At 41.5% G+C, this 20,194-nt stretch overlaps 1 protein-coding gene across 3 annotated transcripts in view; it reads right to left on the bottom strand.

Moving 5' to 3' along the window:
• The window catches only part of TBC1D12 (TBC1 domain family member 12), a 43,991-nt gene extending 25,202 nt beyond the window's left edge, over positions 1 to 18,789 (bottom strand). For 2 of the 3 annotated variants that reach the window (XM_027647748.1, XM_027647751.1), the window contains exons 1-2: positions 17,893 to 18,789; positions 1,801 to 1,924 (exon numbers count right to left, since the gene is read on the bottom strand). In XM_027647748.1, coding sequence (XP_027503549.1) covers positions 1,801 to 1,924; positions 17,893 to 18,719 — 951 coding nt within the window. In that variant the 5' untranslated portion in view covers positions 18,720 to 18,789. The remainder of the gene's footprint in view (positions 1 to 1,800; positions 1,925 to 17,892) is intronic. The other variant, XM_027647749.1, reaches the window with a different exon arrangement.
• Positions 18,790 to 20,194: the final 1,405 nt, after the last annotated feature.

Genomic DNA, 20,194 nt, shown 5'->3' with positions numbered 1-20,194 from the left:
TAACTGTGTAGAGAGCGTATGGTCAATCTGGATCCCCCTTTGATAACTGTATATCTTAGCTCATGAGGCTTTATCTAAAACCCAGGCATGCTTTAGCCAAATAGAAAGCTAAAAATGTTAGCTATTACCTTACTCAAGATTATGAAAATCCAACAGTGATTTTAATCTGGCAAACATGACACAAACCACATGACCATGGCTAGGACCAACTCAATCATATTTAAAGATAATATATTGTTGTAATACATTTGCTTTTCTACCACTTTGGAGAAGTTAAAAAAAAAAACGGGAACACTGCTGTTTAAAACAAAACACAATCACTGAGGGACAACAGAATAATAGGACTATTTTTTCAGATTATTATCTTCAACAGGTTGCCCAGGCAAGCTGTGGATGCCCCATTCCTGGGAGTGCTCAAGGTCAGGTTGGATGGGGCTTTGAGCAACCTGCCCATGGCAGGGAGGGTGGAACTAGGGTCCCTTCCAACTCAAACCATTCTATGATTACGACACAGCCTCCAGAACAAATGTCTTCATTACTAGAGAAGAGTAAGCAGATGAACTGTAGAACTGTGCAGATTCTCCAGATTTTTACCACAGCATTTTCATAGCACAACACCAACAACATTAATCTGCAAGTAAACAAACAACACATGCCCTCTTTCCCACCCAAAAAGGAAACCCATTTATATAAGAAAATTGTATTTGAAAATGTTAAAAAAGCAGTCAGTTTACCTCACAGTAAATCACAGGACGGTTTGGTTTGGAAGGGACCTTTAAAGGTCATCTAGTTTCAACCCCCAAGATTGCACTTGCTGTAATCATTTTCCTACAACGTTTTACTGTGTGACAAACCCCATTACATTGAAGTCCTTCAAAAAGAATCTCTCATTTTTTACTTTAGTTACTCCCAAAAGGCCCTTTTTGCCACAAAGCTCTTTCTAGAAGATGACTGAACACTGCCTCATTCACAGCCATTTGCACCTGCCAAACACATCAGCTTATATGGAATTTAAGAAAAGAGAAGGAGAAAGCAGCTCTCAAGAGACTGGAGTTACCATTTTAACAAGCACATGGGACATTCTCATTTCATATGTCAACAAATCTTTCCATTTCAGGTTTATAATATTAAGTTATATTAATGCTAATATTAAGTAAATGATACATTACCAATTGCTCACCTTCAAAGACTATGACATTTTAATATTATTTTATCAAATAAACTCCACAGGAACAATTATATGGAAATGCAACTTTGTGTCAGAGGAAGAAAATCAGAGGTACCTTTCTGGAGTACACCACTAACTCCAAACCAAGTTCAATTTACAGTATTATTTTGGAACAAAATACCTTGAGGGAAATTAAAACTTTCATTTAAAAAAGATGATATGTTTCAGAATTCTAAGCAATTTGTCACAAGTTATCCACACAGGAAGCCTTCCAGGCAATAACAACTACAGAAAAATTAGTTAGATTGTGGCATATTTAATAAGTGTGCTGGTTAAGTAAGACAATAAGTCAAAATGTTACAGGAATTTAATACAAGTTCTGATGTCTTGACAAAACCAGTTTAAATTCTTTCTGAACATGTATCACCTTTTTATAAGCACTGAGATGTACTGAGGAATGTACCTGATAAAACTCAAACTCCTTAGTAACTACTATTCTTTAAACAAAGCCCCAAAAGAGTCTGCTCAGAGCACTCTATGGTTGTATAACAATATGGAGATAACAGCAGAGAAACACAATATCTATGTGTTATTTTTACAGGTTTCATACCTAGAATTGTGTGTTTACTCACCTGCTGAATAATTTTGGAATCTTTCGGAAGGTTTTCCCTGGGTGGGACTTTTCCAAACAACTTCCAACCAGGAGCGCTTTGGACAGCAGGTTTGAGTTCCTTTGTCCTTTTAGTGAAAAAGTTTCTGTAAAGAGAGGAGGGTTTTCTTTTTGTTTATTATAAGCATATAAACAAAATATATTGTGCCCATTCACACTTCTTTAAATGCAGTTCGCCACTGGGGTGAACTGCAGATATTTACTGCTCCACAAACACAGAGTGTACTACCTTAGCTTTCTCTTTGACTTGAAATTAATTAACTTGAAATGAAGTATCTTTCATTACAGATGCTTTGATGTTCATATTTGGTTTAAACATTCAGTTTTACCTCTGAATTCTAAGCTACTTTATGCAATATCAGAGCTTTATTTAGTAATACCAGGCACTTTATTAAATGTAAGACAGCAGCATAAGATAGCTCTCAGACTTTTGTTTGGGATTTGCTTTAATGTCTTACTAACCTATTCTGGTACTGAAATGACAACAACTGAAAAACACTGTGTAACTCAGAGATTTAAAAAAGAAATTGTGAAATATTACTTCTACTAACATTCTCTGCAATCTTCACACCTTCAACTTTCATAACATGGACTAGAAAACCAGGGAACAATCACACAGCTTTAGTTTAGCAGATAACCTTTACCAGTGCCTAAGGCAATTACACTGAAAAAAGCAGATGACTGCACTGCTCTTACTTCTTAGAAAGCCAACCATCACAAGACCATATTAGCAACCATTTGTGTAGATACTCAGCTGTACTTTTTGACTCAAATCACAAGCTCCCACAGAGCATGCTATGTATGAGTGCTTAGAAAATTAAAGAAGCACATTTATTCCACATATCGGAAAGTTACTTTCCAGAAACTTGCAACACAAAGGGATTAAAAGCTCAGTAGTCCATAAGGTTATTTCTCAGGAAGCTTACAAGCTGACCTCTGAGTGAACAGAATATGGAGCACTTTTATTGAAAGATGTTTTAGTGCGGTGCTAACTAGCTAACTTGACAATATTCCTCTGGAAAGAGATTCCCAGATTTATTCTGCACTTGAAGTGTTTCCTATATTTTAAAATACAATTCCTTCTCAAATTGGATGCAGTCACATTTGTGCACAGTAAACAGTCTTTTGGCTTGCCCAGATAAAAGAAGCATGCTTCAAACACCTCAGTCGATCTGAAAAGTGCTCAGTGCTCTTAAATTCCAGTGCTGTCAGGATTTCTGGGCAGGCAGCATAGTCTTACAACTAGGAACTGTTAGTGTTTCTAAGATATTGTATAGCCTTCAAATACAAACTATCTTTTCAGTTTCCAGAATGCTTTTTGTTAGTTGGGAAACAGGCCTGTTGCAAAAATCCCTTCCATGCAAGTTTGCATGAATGGACTATACAGTCTGTAAACTTATGTGTAGTTGAGGATGTAGCCACCAGCAAACAGCAAGCTGGAGAGATGGAGAAGTAGAGGCTGATAGAGCATGGAAGCCTCCCAAAAACTGGTAAGCTCAAGACTGGTGGTCCTCTGGAATTCAGGAAGATTAAGAAACCTCGAACCCCAAGACTCTCTGTCTGAGGTCACCAGCACACACTACAATCCTCAATAGCTTGTTAAAAAAAAAAAAAAAAAAAAAGACAAAAAAAAGAAAAAAAAAAAGACTGCCTTGAAGGAATCAAACTGTTGCTATTAATAATAGCATAATTAATACAAGGTGTTCTGGTAAGCATTAGTTGTGACCCCCACATCCCACAGCTCTGTCTCCATCAAGGAAACTTGCAATATCCTAATCCATCCCATCCCTGTAGAAGTAATGTAAGCACTGAAACACCAAGATAGTGGTTTCCAACACATAATCTGGAAAGAAGAGCTGATGAAAAAGCCAAGCACCAATGGCTTTAAAAGACACTGTCCTCAGTCAATTCCCAGGACTGCACACCATTAGTGAAATGAACAGGTCTATCCATCAAGGCAAAAGAAAAAAAAAGTGCACTTGCACGTTTACACAAATAACAAAGGCTCACTTTACAAGTACAGGACACCTTCCACAATGTTTAGGTTGTCTTCAGGAGGGAAGGAAGAGTGTTCAAAGAATCATCAACAAAACAAGACTACTGCAGCAGCTGTATTTGAACTTAACTGAAAAAGACTTTTTCACCCGAAAGCACAAATGCAGGAAGATACATTCTGCAGTACTGTTCTTGATTTCTTGGATAGCAGTTACCATCCAGTCTCTGCACATACTATGGAACACCACCAGAATAACTCAGCAGTTGAGTTCCACTGCTTCTAGCACTTGTGGAAGCTGAAAGGTGTATGCCTTTAACATTGATGGCAATCTGTCACTGTATCAAACCTAGTTTATGATTAACTAGGAAGCTGGTAGATTTAAAGAAGGAAAAATGTGTAAACAAACAGAAGGTTTTAATTAATATTTCTGTACAAAAGATTAAGGCATGCTCACAGCTTTTACAACATCTCGTTTTTCAATTTTTTTTTAACAAATATAATATTCAAACAAACCTTCCAGAAAGCAGTCTGGAAGCAAAGAAATTTCACTTTTATTGAGTTTTATTGAGTAGATGTCCATTGAAGTCTGTTTCTTGTGAAGGTAAAAAGCTGGTCAAGCTTTTTATGATGTCAGAATAAACCTCACATAGGAATACTAATCCAAGAAAAATTAATGAGATGTTTACAAATAAAGTTTGTTGAAGATGGAAGGACACAATATATTGTTTTGGCAGCTAGCAGTATCACATCTGATGTGTTGCTGACAGCAGTAAAGCCTTACAAAAGCCTTGTTAAGGAACAGCATCTGTGAATGCTTACAAGTTGCATTCACTGAATGGCAGAAGTGTACTAGATTTGATATATTTGTTGCTGCTTAGAATATTCATGATCTTCACTGATCCCAGGAAGAGTCATCTACTGAGATGGTTGAAAAGTCAATAGCATTTTGGAATAGAATCTCAAAATCTGTTTGAAAACATCAAAATTCCTTAAAAAGAAGCCTACACTTTAGAACTGAATAATGCTTTCTGTTGCAAGGACCCTTGGGATAGAAGTATTAAATCAGTTCATAGATTTAAGCTCTAGTTTACAAAAACCCATGGGAAAAGTTCCTGGTTTTTTTCCCTGCTACTTTTATAGAACACATATTAACACTCTCAAATGACACTCCAAAATGTTTCAGTAGGTGCCTTGAAGAGCTTGAAAACCAAATGAAGTGCCACAGAAGGAGAAGCTGTTAGTGGCACACATCAAGACATCTATTGCTAACAAGGTTTGGATTACACTACACAAAAACCTATGGGGCTCTGATCACCCAACTACAACAGCTGTAGTGACAGTTATGACTAGTGGTTTTCCTCCTTATTTTTAACAATGTTGCTTCAACCATTACTGCCTGTGCCCACAGCATTCTGTGCAAGTTTCACCATACTGATGGTACAGTAATTCAGAAATGTTAACGGTAATGCCACCTGCAGAAATGGTTATGTTCTACTACTGCAATTGCTTATTTCCACTGTTTTTGCTTTTAAATTCCTTTTTTCATTGTCATTTAAGGTAAATTAGTGAAGTCTAAATACCATTAGAATTAAATCTCAGAAGGGGATAGGTGGAACTTGATATTTTAATGGATTTTTTTTTGTTTACTTGGAGGGTTTGGCTTCCCTCCTGAAAAAAAAATCTGAACACAACTTTTTTCCAATTTCTAAGCTAGTTATACATCAATTCAAGAGGATGACAGATTTCCAAGTTTTTGAGGAAGTTACTGAACAATACAAGACAGTTACTTCAAACTTGATCTTAAATTATATCAAAAAACAGACTAGAAACTGCACAACAGCCACTCAAAGAAAGCTGAAGTGCTTTGAATAGCAGCAACCATGAACCATAGTAGCAGGTAGGAAAAGTGCCAGGCTAGATACAACTACAGCACTCTGCCTCTAGGCATGAGTGATTCACCTCTCCACAAGACCAAGTAGTCTTGCAATAGTCTTTTGTTCAACCAAAAATGTCAAACTGTAATCTAGTTTCAAGTTAGATATCATTTTGCTACAGTTCTTTCAAAGATCACGCCCATGGACCTTCCCTTTTTACTGCTTCACTGCGTGCCACAAACAACAGACTATCTGCATTACACTGCTTTGTGCATCCCAGCAACACCTGAATTTGCTTTCCTTCCCACTCCAAATGCACATCCCTAGGTTTCCAATAACAGATTCAAAGGAGCCTGCCAAAAGGTTTATCTCTGATGATTCAGAGCTCTGATGTTGTTAAGATATAGTAGGGCGTTACTGGAAGCAATCAACTTTATTTACTTCCATTTTCCCTGAAAGTCCCATTTGAGTTCAGCATTCTTAACAATAGCTCTTGGAAACTGCATTCACAAGTCTATATCTGCCCTTAGTTCTCCAGCTTTAAAGCATGATACAGACACTGACTCACCTCTCCACTCCCCCTATAAAACTGTAGCCCTTAAACCCATACATTCAGCAACACTTGTAAATGCAGCCCCAGCTTACAAAGCCACACCAACTGTTTAGCTAGGGAGCCTAGAAACACAGTTTTATCAGATTCTTTAAAGATATTGCAAACTCAAAGACAGTCAAACAAAGCAGTCAGGAGTCATAACAGGGATTTGCCTCTTCTCCATTAATGAATGTCTGTAGCCTCCATCTACTTCTTATTTGGTGTTAGAGAATCCAATCATTAGAAGAACTCCACATTCAGGCTCAAGCTTCACCTATCCTGATGCTTTTGGCAATCTACAGACAGATTTCAGGTAGGTTGGATCTTACACCTCAGCCATTTAAGATGAATATCAGTATAAAGCATATCAAAAATCAGACTGCATTTCTCCAATTTGTTAATCTTGCACTAAAAAGAAATGGTAAAATTCTAGTGGTATCAACTACTGACACAAGGATACAGTCTCAGAAGAGAGCACAAACCACATGATCATCATTACTGTTATACATGAACAACGAAGCATGCGTCCTTACAGTTCACTTTAATATACAAATAAATTTAATTCGAAATGTTGCACCATGTTAGACAAAAAAAACCCCAAACAAACAAACTGTGGGCATCCCTGGAAAGCAATCCCTACAGAACTTGCAGTATGGCACCAAAGAAACAATTTTTTCCAAATAAAATATTCAGAATTCAGGGTTATTTTAGGAATAGATGAAATACTGTGGTTAAATCTTGATGCTGAAAGCTTGGCTACTAGTCTTTGACTTCCTTTCCTTGCAAGGTAACTTTGACCTTGCTCAAAATGTTTACTCACTAATCTATAAATAAAATAGGTAATTTTTAGTATGCTAACAGAAGGTCTCTTTTTGGAACTTTTTTTTTTTTAGAGAAAAAAAGTTACAACATTTTTTTTTTTTACTTTACACACATACCAATCTGGTCTACTGTCATTTTCCGATTGCATCCAGCTTTCAAGAGCTTTGATAAGAGGGAAGTACTGAGAAAACAAGATTTGAAAGCTAAGAGAACTGACAAAGGAAGTGAGGGCTGATTAGATTGTCCTTTTGATTAAGCATCTAGTACCTATTAGTAAACACTGCATAATACAACTGTCTGATTTTAAAACAGGGAAGCAGTACACAAACAGGAAGGAATCAGGATCCCGTCAAGAACATCCTCACTCTACGATATAAAACTTTTCTTCACAGAATCAGCAAGGCTTAGAGGGGGAATCCAGCACAGAATTAATGCTACAAATGATTACAAATGCACAAAAATGCAGTTAAAAGCCCTGGAAGCTGCATTTCTCTGCAATAACCGAAGCATATTAAAAATCTACTGATTCCAATAAAACCTCAGAATTTGTAAAAGGAATATGATGTAACAAAATTCAGAGTTCTCCTTGTGTGGTCTTGCTCCATCCCTATCCTAATTTTTAAAATAGGCTTCCTAGGCATAGAAGATAGGTCTACCTTTGAAATTTGTTGACATCAGCTGAAAGACAAACTGATAAGGAAATTACTTATTTACCCAATAATCTTTATCCAGAGTGCTATATCAGTAAGGAGTTAGAAGAGGTATGTCCCAAGAATTGCTATAGATGCATTTTTACTGGTATAGCATTAAAATGAGTAGTTTTTACTTAAAACCATAGTTTCAGAACAGTCTGCACAAATTCTGAAGATCCCTGCCAGCCTCTGATGCCATATTCCTTCATTACTACAGCTGAGTACATAACATGTCTTTACCATGTGTAAAACACCAAAGCTGCTTAAAAACACAACAGAATTTTTCTTCATACTCCAGTCTTGTCCATTCTGTTAAGGTCTTGTGTGCAATAATTGGAAATAACAGCAGAAAAAACCTATTGCTTTATTAAACATCATCAGCCCTTCTGCTTTAAACAAGACTTTTCAATAATTTACATACAGAAACAAATGTAACTCGACTCTAAGCATAAATAATGAAACATTAAAAGGAAATAGAACCTTTTTGGTTAGCCACTTACAAAGCCTGCAGAGCAACAGAAGTAGGATTCTGTTTCTACATCTCAGACTGTTTATATACAGTACACAATTTGTAGGAATTGATAAAAAAGTGTGTCCAAAAAGTTAACGATATATGTTCAGAGTGCACACAGTAATCACTTCTAAGACCAAAGGATAGGGTGCCACAGCTTCCCTGTTATTTTAGATTTGAATTACATGACACTGTCCAGGAACTATTTACTCAGTTTCACCTACTCATAATTATTTCCTCACATTAGTTATGGTTGAAAAAGTGACATGAACATAAACATATTAAAAGCAAATAGCCCCTACTTTACAAATATACTTTTAAATTCATCCTTTACCCTCACATTTCAACCTTAATTTCTAAATTAATATGCAAGTATTTTTAGGCTTAGCTTAAAACTCTTAACATGGAGATTTAGAACAAAACAGTAAGATTTAGAATGTATTCAACATTCTACATTTTTAATTTCAATTGCTTCAAACAATGTCAATCTGTTTTAATTTGACACATTTATATGGCTGCTCTCAGCATAAGTTTCTAAGCTCTGCCCTATATTGGAGGAGACATGACCCAACCAATTTTACAGTTCATGCCTTCCATCACCTTGCTACAAGAAGCAGCTAGACACAAACTTCACTTTAAATTTTATTACCCCAAACACAATTTGTTACAGGTTTCTAGTTTAACACCTCTTAGCAGTACAAAGATATCTTCTTTCTCTCCACACCAAGACAAGTCAAAGAATATCCCAAACCATCCTCTCCAAAGGAATTTCCATGTTTGCATCTGTATTACTCTACACTTACAGTCTTTAGCGGACGTAAGCAACCTTTGACTTTCCTCCTCCTCCCAAATAAAAATTAAAATAAGGAAACAAAAATCCTAACCAGAAGAACATGCATCTTCAGCAAGACCAAGCCTGTAATATTTTTTTTTTCATTAAATATGATGTTTCCATTGATATTAGTGGTAAACTAAAGACTCAGCTACAATTAGGTATGTCTGAAATTCAATTAACTGTCGAGACTATCTGCTAAGGACTGAGAGGTAGGGAAGGAGGTGGCTTCTGGCCTCTTAGAGAGGACAGAAAGATTAATAGAACTATTATGGAACTGCATTGAAGAGATTAAATTACATTAACCTTATTGCCCAAACTCTCATTTGACAGCAGTCCCAAAGTGGCTTTACCAACTCTGCTGGTAAAACAGTTTTACTACAGGCACACAGACACTTTGGGAGTTTTAGGAGTTGAAAGTGTTTAGCTGTATTACAGAACATTCTGTACAGAACACTTACTGATAAACAGTTTTTTACCACTCTACATTATACTCTTAACAAAAAGCTGTTGCACAGGTCAGCTTTACAAACAGCTCATGCATTCAAAAACTTACATAAACAAGCAGACACATATGTAAGAGGGTTAAAATTCAGAGTGCTTAAATACAAAATGAGTAATTGCAGATCATCAGTCCAGACTCACCTTTACTTTTCACAGTGAAGTAGCAAAAGAGAGCTCTATGCCAGACTATTCCATCACCTTCATATTTGGTCAGGCAGTTCACTAAATCAAACATGGTCAATCTTCTACAATAATAATAAAAATATTTGCTCAGAGTATCTAAAATGAAATCCTAGATCACAGCTGCAAGAAATGGAGAATTTCTACCCGCTGCCTACAGATATTCTGCTATTTCTTGCATGGCCAGGAATATCTACTCCAGCGAAGTCAAAGCTTGTTAACCAGCAACATACTCCAAGCAAAACAGTGCTAGAGGAACAAGACCCCCTTCCTCCCACAGAGTGGCCACTAAGGGGAAGTTCATTTCTCCTCTTTGTACAAGTTATGTCCTAAACTCCCTTCTGCTGCATTGATTCCAAGACTTTCCATACCTTGCAAGTCAATTCAACTCACTAATCCCACAGAAAACCATGAACATTTTTTCATTCTCTAGCTTAATGAGCTACAACAGCTCACAGAGGATCAAATAAATACCAGAAGCAGGGAAGAAACATTTCCTTTGTTTCCTGACAATAGCAAATTCTTCAATCAGCTCACCAAGATATCTCACAAAGTACAACCAAATTAAACAAATGACCTGAAATTGTTCTAGTAATGTCTCACTTCCAGTTAAGGCACAACTCACCAGATTTATCAGGGCAGTCACTATCCCTATAGTTCAAATGTTTGCATACAATATACACTTGCATGACCAAGGCAAGAAAGACTTCCAGCCTTTGACACAGCTTAAAAGTCTGTGAACCATAAGTTCAAACACAGGGCAGAGTTTATTTTGAAGACTATCTGAAGAGTTGGAGATGATTGCTACTCTGCCCAAAAACTGGTTAAGCCTCAGTTAATATTTTTCTCTTCTGGTCCCAGACAGGGTGCCTGTCAACTACTTGACTGTGCAATGTTGTACTACGAAGTACTACTGCAGTACTTTTGTAGCCACTCTGAGTATCAGGTTTCTGTTGTGGTTAGCAATGCACAATATATTTTATATCACAGCTTCAGTGATCAATTGCAGAAATACTACAAAACACAAGAATTCATTTTTCATCTATTACCTGATATTAAAATGCAAAAGTCTCACTCCTTTCAGTTTTGCCTGATGACTTTTTACGAAGAAGAAATTTCCCCATCTAGCACTCAGCTACCTACAGAATTTCAGGAACAGCAAGCAACTTGCAAAACACCTACTGGTTACAGCAACAAAAAGCTAGAATCACAGAAAGAGTTAGGTTGGAAAAGACCTCCAAGATCACAGAGTCCAACCATTAACCCAGCACTGCCGGGTCCACCTCTAAACCACGTCCCTAAGTGCCACACATACACATCTTTCAAATACCTCCAGAGATACCGGCTCAACTACTTCCCTGGCAGCCTGTTCCAGTGCTTGATTACCCTTTCAGTGAGGATGTTTTTCCTAATATCCAATCTAAGCCTTCCTTGCCATGGCTTGAGACTGTTTCCTTTCATCCTATCACTTGATACCTGGAAAAAGAGACACCTGCCTAACCACAACCTTCTCTCTGGTATTTGTAGAGTGACAACTCCCTTCAGCCTCCTTGTCTCCAGACTAAATCACCTCAGTTCCTCAGCAGCCTAAAGTAGATTCTTTGTGCTCTGGAATCTCCACTGCTTCCTATTTCACAGCTACCAACTACTGAAATACCTTTGGTAGCACATGGATTGTTTGGGGGTTTTTTAAAGCATTCTGGCATCCAGCATCAAACAGCTTCATTATTGCCCAGCAGCAAGACAGACAAGATCCCACATTAATGGATGCATTGGGCAACTGAAGCAACACAGATAGGACTAAGCTGTGCAAGGTCTGAGACCTGACTAGGGCCAAGCTTCCCCCACTACAGAAAGCAGAGGAGCTGGGATCAACAATTCACCTGTTCTTGGAGCCCAAGTAAGATGTGTGAAGTGCACCCCTTTCCCACAGTGTCTTCCTCAGCAACAGAGGCAGAATGGCTATAGATGCTTCATTGCTATCTATATTTCTATTATCTTTTCTCCTTTACTTCTAGACAATTACTTAGTTCGCCTACTCCTATAGCTGGCCTTCGGGAAGTTTAGATCAACAGAATGCCCTAGGCAAGGGGAGCCAACAAGGAAGCTTTTATTATACTACATGATCAAAAGAGACTCATTCACCTACACAAGAGTATATTAAATAAAACTTCCTAATATAACAATGGAAACTGAACACAGTTTCTTCTTAATAAAGGAGTACCTTGGAGAAGAAGAGAGTAAAAATTACAAGCAAGTACTCCTACAGGCTACACGTATTCTTTTCAGTCAGGAGGTAAGAAATCAGGAAAGGAATTTAAAAGAAAACTAGTCTGAGTGTTTGGCTCTCAGAAGTTCTGAAAGAATAAACTCATCTATGACCATGAAAACTAGTTTTCTACTAATTGAAGGGACAGGTTCACCCAACAACATCCATGCACCTCTCATACTGTTACCCCAGTGCCGAGCCAGAAGCAATATTTTCTGCAGGTGGCTTGCACAACTGACTGGTTTCTGAAAATACAGGGCCAAATTAGCAAAGTCTCTCTTTTGCAGGCTCTCCTTATGTTCAGGTATCATTCAAAAATCTGTAGGATTTTTATGCTGGAGCCCTCTCAAGTCTCATAGGTTTGACAGAGCCTGGGTAACAGGCTGCAGTACTACTAGAGAGCAGAGGCAGTAAGTAAGCTTCACTTCCTTAGAAAGCAATAAAATAAAAAAGACATGTACATGCTGAGGCTGAGAAGTTTAAAGCAATGCCTACCACCCAGTCCAACAAACCCAGTCCTTCCCAGCTGAACAACAAACAAGACCGGTGATGGATAAAAAATGACAGACTTTATATCATAAACATCTCAGTAGTTCCAAGAAATTGAAGATAGGAATAAAAATTTTTGCATCCATGTGAATGAAACGTGACCAAAACCCCTTAAACTCCTTTTTTAATCTTAAACAATCAGGACAAAATAGCCTAATGAATAACTGAACAGCCATGAGGGCAAAACCACAAAACTATCATTTTTTTAGAGGCCAGCTGTGATTAAAGTGACCTCCTTTGGTTGTTATTTCCCATGTAAAACACTGTCCTTTTAGTCATAGCCTATTCAGAAGAGAGGTCCCATTCACTTTGTCACGCTACTCTCAATATATTGAGTCTGTAAGAAATCCTGTGACACAAAATAAGCAGAAGAGACCAAGTAATGAAAAGGCCTTCTGCAAAATGAAGTGAGGGGAAGAGATGGGGGGAGGAGGAGAAGAGATGCTTTCAGGTTAAGTTAAAATGCCTCTGTAAAACACTCCTTAGCAAAACAAGCTTTGACTCCAACAGTTTGCTGCACACTAAACAGCAATTTCAGCTGTTTGGCTTGAAAAAACCACACACAACCCCCCCCAAAAAAAACTACAGCATTAGTTTAAGAAGAACTTACTTCACAAAAACTCTTAACAGAGTTACAAAATTCTTCGGGCAAATATAAGTACCAAGGTGGAATATTACACTGTCCACCAAGGGGAGCAGAGAAATTGCTAATAATACTTCAGGTATTATAAAATGATGAAGATTATACACATGGCTCTAAGGTTTTAGAGTGACATCTATTTAGTCAGTTGTTTTTTTTTGGGGGGGGGGGGGAAACTGGCTGGAGACAGAAATTGGAGCAATATGGCAACCTGAAACCTATCGAGAGGTAAATCAACATAACACTCTTCTGCTTGCACACCTGAAATTTAACTTCGGTTTGCTAGACAAACATCCTAAGCAAAATGGTTCTGTGGGTGCACAGCATCTTACCTATTATGAAGTACCTATTGCTAATATTTTCCAGTAACACAAAACTCTTTGAAACCTATGCATCATGAGACCTGAGAGTGAAGTTTTCTTAAACAGAGAAACTCATAGATCTTGAGGACTTGCTTATTTTTGTGAACTGCTTGGAACTGGTTCACTAATAAAACCAAGGGTGCTGCCTTTTAGATTTAACTTCCTACAGTGGGATCTGCACTTGTGAGAGAAACTTTAGGTGCCCAGAGGTATTTCCTTAACTTCTTATGAATAAAAGTTTCATATAATTTGGGTAAAATTTTATATGTACACAGTTATTAAAAAACTTGAGTCAAAAAAAATAATGCTGAGCACTCATCTTCAATGTCTGCTAGAGGTTGCTTTACTTTTGAGATTACATTTACTTAAGTTGTCGTTAGATTTATTATTCATGTGACTGAAAGCCAGAAACATGTCAATGCAACTTCATAAAATAAACCATTCTTAGCAAACAGTGAAGAAATAATCGAGCTTCTCAGTTCGATAATACGAATGCTATTTCTTGTTTATATCAAGTTAATCATGTCTCTAACACAGGAAAAAAAAGAATACTGTTTGAAGTTACTCACAGATTTAGGTCCAGGTGCTCTTGCCTACTTTCTTCAGTCAGCTTTAATTCAAATCAATTATATGTATCCACTTGTTCACTTAGGTTACAAGGTTACTTAGAGAAAGGAAAAACAACTGGGTTCAACAAAGACAGGGGTAAAGGGTGCCCTAATGATTTCCGTGGGGAAGATTTGTTGTATTCCCTTAGATCTTCTCTCCAATCATTTTTCCAATAAATTGACAGTATATTTGGACTTTATTTGTTTGGGTTTGTTTTATCTGGACAATATAAAAACAACTCAAAAATCAAAAATAGAACACACAAGCTTTTTCAGGATGTCAGTAAGATCTGACGAAGATATAGGCACAGACAATAGCAAAATATAAATTAAGCATTGTGAAGTGATCCCATCAATCTGTTCTCTTATCTTTACATGAACAGAAGGTTTAGAAGATCCATCACAATTAGGACAACCCATTCTCACTGACTCTTGTTTTTGACCAAAAGCCTGACAAACATATTTTTTTCTCCATAGATGCACGGTACATCCCCTGAAGTTTCATGCTGCCTTATGTATGCAGAACTTTTCTCTAAGAAAAACATTGATTCTGGTACTAAACATTCATAGGATGCATCTGTAGACTAGGTAGACGCCTATGTAGCACAAAAAGATGCAAGTACTACTTAGTAATAAACTGAACTGAACTACAGAGCTAGAGACTCTACTACGTACACATGTAACAACACTCTGGGAAGTGAACCTCTCTTCAACCCTCCAGTCTGTACCAAGGACATTTGTAGAGGCAAAAAGATTAGCAGCTTTTGAAGAACTACCTACTTATGGAACCACAGGACTGTGTTTACAGCGAGGCAAAAAAAGATGCGAGCTTCAGTGATTTCTTAATTCTTTGTTCCTACAAATACTGACTCCCTTCAACTTTCCATCACCTCCCCAAATGAATATTTTTCAAAACTTCTGGATAATAAACACAACCATTCTGGGTGAGGAAGGGAGAATGAGACTAAAGACAGTTTCTATAAGCATGTGTGTGCCAACAAGCCATACATGCTTACAACCCCTTACACCTATTTCTCATAGCACATCACAAAGACCTACAAGAAGCAGCAGTTAGGAATTAAGTTCTTTGTGAATCTTGTTAGATGAATACTGGAAAACACTTATTTGGGAAAATGGTGCTCTACTATAACAACCAAGTATCACTGCTGTTGTCAACAGTAAGTTTTAAATCCAGGAATAAAAAGCTTTGCCAACTACCAGATCTCTAAATTTGTCTAGTAAATATATAATTCAGAAAGGAACAATATCTATACAAGCTGAAAAGACACACAGTACATACTTGTAGAACTATGAAGTAGAATTCATCTTTAAAAGAGGTGCAGAATCAATGTGTCTTTATCTCAGCACTGGAATACTCACTCCTGCTTGACTTTTTTTGTTAACTGTTCTGCTGTGTATGAGCTGCTTTGGGGGATAGAGCATAGTCAAGGTATCATTCCAGTCATCACAGCTTTAATTCAACTGTCCACACAACATTCCTGCTCACTGAACCATTCTGTATCAAATAGCAATCCACTGGGGCTACCCAAAAGCGATCCAATAACCCAAGAACAAAGCATTGCCCTTGTAAGGTCTATGTAAGACCACAAACCATAAGAACAATACTTAATATGGCTGTACTAAGAATCATACACTGGAGTACAAGGCAGTGACAGGTGACCTTCAAGAAGCCACTTAATGCTCTGAATATAACAGTAGCACAGTGGAGACAAATGACCATAGTCATACAGTTTTCCTTGCCACAGCACTCTGCTCAACATACCCCTGATCTACTCATGGCATCCCACTTCACATGTTGAGAGAAAGAAGAAGTAGAGCAAAACTGACTATTTTTCAGTTAAAAGTTAGCATTGATTTGACAGGCTTAATGATTTTGCACAAATACAACTAAGATCCCAGGGCCAAATATTACACCTAACACTTACCTCAAAGAAAGGCTTTAATTACTGATGCAAACTTTCCCGGGATCTTAGAATAATTATTAATTACTATCTCAAGGGCACAGTCATTCTTCCTGTCACAGACTTCCGGTGAGAAGCTTCTGTTGATAGCTGCTTATTTTTTTCCCCCACCTCACTTCATTGGTTTCTCCTCCAATTCAGTGAAACGAAGACAGACAATTAACATGGATTATTTCAAAGAACTATGAAGCAGGCCAGTCTGATAACTGAAGAGTTGGGAATAAGCAGCTGGAAACAGCAGCCTCCTAACCCAGATCTGTCTGATCAGTCAAACTGTTCAGTCATGGCAATTACAACAGTGAAGCTTTCATACTGAAGGCAGTAGGACTTCCCCCTTGCTTTCTCTCATTTTCTTTAAATAACTGCAAGAAGTGTCCACTTTTTAGAACAATTTCCATATAATTATGGCTATTAGAAAAACCAGTGGCTGCATAATGCTTAGTTGCCAGTTGGGGTTAAACTGCAGTACCTAAGAGGAAAATTCTCCAGAATTTCAATCAGCTACTGCTCTGGGATAAAAAGAAAAAGGTATGAATGTTATTGGTCAAAATGTTCGAGAAATGAGGCAAAAGGAAGGTAATATACTGCAGCTCACATAACATGGAAGGGAAGAACACTAATAGGAAATAGCAGGAATAGAGGGACATCTCTCAATCTATCCTTGACACAAAGCAGATGCACCAAACTTACACTGCAACTACCACTATTTCTGTCCTCAGACAGGAATCCATCTCCCTGTTTCCCGGGGGTCAGCAGAAGTAGCCTATTTCTCAATTTGAGATCTCACCTTGAGATCAAACCTCTCCCACCTCATTTCTTCAGCTAATAGATTTAATCTTATTTTGTTTTCTTAAGATACTTAGAGACCTACTGGGCTTTCAGAGTGACTGTTGCACAATAACTATAACCCTGGGGTTTGGGAGAATAAATACTGTTGGAAATTAAACTGCCCACTTCAAATCTAACAAAAGTAATACAAGGTATGTTATAAACTATTATAGTCAAGCCGCATCTCCTGCGTAATATGCTAAAGAATGAGCAATGCTACAGAGCTCCCAGGTAACATAGCTGGATGTCCTGTAGTTTTTGATTTTGTGCTAGAAACTTAAGAGAAGTTAATCTGACTCTTGTCTTTGAAGCTTTCCACAACACACTTTAAAATAAATAAGTAAACTGTATCTACACCATCACCAAGTAGCAAAGCTTTTGCAACTTCCACGATGATTTGAAAGTAGTTTCCAATACCAACAACTTTAACCTTATTCCCCAAGCAGTTTAATCAGTACCACTGCGGTGATCCAGACAGTAAAATGCTCTGGTACAGGAAGCAAATTCCAGTTTGAAGTCCACGTAGTTCGTAGCAGTAAAAGCGCCTCTATCATATTACTGTCACGTCCAACGCAAAGCCTTGCCTTACTCCAAAAGTGCCTGCCTCATGGCAAAAGAGTCCGTTAAGGTTGGAATACCTCTCCCTGAGACCCGCAGTAAGACACTCTCCACTCAAGACACGGCTCCTTCAGACAGCCCCCGCCGGACCGGCACAGACCCGAACCCGCCCGTCCGCGCCCCGCGGGGCATCCCCCGACCCGCGCCCCGGTCTCTGTCGGGGGCACCGACCGGCCCCGCCGCCGGCTCCTTTACCTGGTGAAGAACTCGGCAAAGCTGCTGCCGGCGCCGGCGATGCCCAGCCGGTGCCGGGCCCTCTCCGGCGGGTCCTGCGGCGGCGGTGCCGGGGCTGCAGGCGCCGTCCCTCCTCCGTGGGGCAGGTGCTCCGGGGCGCTGCGGCGGCGGCTCACCTCGTACGTGTTGCGGGAGTTCAGGTTCACGTCCGTGAAGCCGAGGGGCGCCGGGGGCAGCGCCGCGGGCTCCGGCCGGTCCCGGCAGGTCCGCACGCCGGGGGCGGCCAGCGAGCGGCTGCCGGCGTCGCCCCCGGGGCTGCGGGGCGGTGAGGGGCTGCCCGCCGCCTCTCCGCGCCGCTCCGCCTCGCCCCGCAGCCGGCAGCTCCGCAGCGGCTCCTCCAAGGCGGTTCCCGCGGGGCCGCCGCCCGCCGGGCCGGGCGGGCAGGGGAGGAAGCCCCCGTTCTGCAGTTTCGCTTCCTCCTCCTCCGGCCCCGGCTCATCCCGTCCTGCCCGGGGGGGCGGCGGCGGCTCCTGCGGCGGCAGCAGGAAACCGACGTCCCCGTTGGTCATCCTCCCGCAGGGGCCCACGGCGCAGGCGGCCCCGTTCGCGGGCTTCTCCGGGCAGCGCTTCCCACCCGCGGCCGCGGCGGGACCGAGCGCCGCCAGGTACCGCTGCAGCAGCCGCTCCTGCCCCGGCCCTCCGCCCCGCCGGCTCGAGCCCCGGCTCCCATCCCGCTCCCCGTCCTCCTCCTCCTCCTCCGCCGCCTCCTCCGCCGCCGCCGCCTCCTGCCGGCCCGCGGGAAGCACGGCTGCGCCGCCCGGAGCTCCGGCATCGTCCGGCCCCACCATTTGCCGCCGCGGGGCGCCGGGGGCGCGGCGGGGGCCGGGGCGCGCGCCTTCCTCCGCACCGGCGGCGCCGCGAGCGCTGGCAGCCGGCGCCGCTCCGCGCGTCGGGCACGGCCTCGGCGGGGGGCGGGCGGGTCCGGCACACGCAGGCGCGCGGCGCCGGCCCTTCCCCCCGGAAAGTCACCATAGAGAGACGGGCAGGAAGCGCCCGCCTGCCCGGCCGCCCGGCGCGGCCGCACCCGGAACCATAGAGATGCCACCCAGGCCGGCTCTTTCCCCGCCAGAGGCGCGGTGAAGGCCGCGCCCCCGCCGCTACCGTATTGCACCTAAAGGCTGGCGGCGCACAGTAGCTACCGTATCCCATCGGCGTGCCGCGGGAAAGTGCAACCCGGCGGCCTCAGCCCTCCCTCCCTCGCTGCCCCAGCGCCGCTCCTGCTGGGATGAAACGGGACCCCCCGGCTGCCCCAGAGCCCCGCGGGTCGGTAGCCGGCTACACGCACTGCAGAGACGCGGCCTGCCCCGGGCACCCCCGGCCCGCCCAGCGTCCTGCCCGGTGGGGCCGCGCTGGGACCGGGACGGGACCTGCAGGGCGTTCAACAGTGTCACGTCTGTCATTATTTCCTTAAAAAACAAACAAAAAACCACAAACAAAACCAAACCAAACAAAAAAAAAAACAACCAACCAAACCAAAACCGCCCCCCAAAACCACAGTAATAAAGAGCCTTGTCAGAGCAGCGAAGGTGTTGCGAGGTCCCGCTGTGCCTGCGGGACGGGGGAGGCGGTGTCGGTGTCCGGGGTGTCCGGGAAGGGCAATCCCGGATCCGGGAGCGGGGCGGGCTCCGAGGAGGGTGACAGAGGATCCAGGGTACACTCGGCACGAGTTTCCCCGCCGGTCACTCGCGGCGGAGCCGGGGGTCAGGGTGGGTGTCATCTCCCAGCCGAGAGCCGGTGGCAGCGGAGGACTGGGCGGGGGGGGGGGCAGCACCTCTTCTTGGAGGAGATAGGACCAAACTGAGCTTTGGGGAGAAGGGGACAGAGAGAAAAGAGAAATAGGATGGGCACTTCGAAATCATGGGGTGAATCCTCTCCTGAGCAGTGACAGGATGTTGTAACTCCTCAGGTTATCGCTGGGGAAGTGGATGGAGGACACACAGAGAGGCAGGTCCCATGACCTGTGTTTCCCACAACATCCCTCAGAGGAAAACCAAGGTATTACAGTCCCTTCTGCCTAGGAAGGGAGCAAGGTCACAAGTCACACACAAAAGAAAAGGCAAAGGGGCTTCACGTCCCCAAAGAAGCAGTAACAACACAGGTCCCAAACTTGGTCTAGTAGGTTACAGCTCATCCTAGGCAAGCACCAAAAGTAACATCTCAACCCAACAGACTACTTCTGTATTCTAACAGTAAATACTCACAACTGGTAGCAAGGGAAGTGCCATTCTCCTGGAAATCCTTGGCCAAAGAAGTCATCCATTTC

The sequence above is a fragment of the Corapipo altera genome, unplaced genomic scaffold, assembly GCF_003945725.1.
Source record: "Corapipo altera isolate COAL_440 unplaced genomic scaffold, ASM394572v1 56, whole genome shotgun sequence".
Classification (NCBI taxonomy): Eukaryota; Metazoa; Chordata; class Aves; order Passeriformes; family Pipridae; genus Corapipo; species Corapipo altera.
This window is presented reverse-complemented; position numbering and strand designations above follow the sequence as displayed.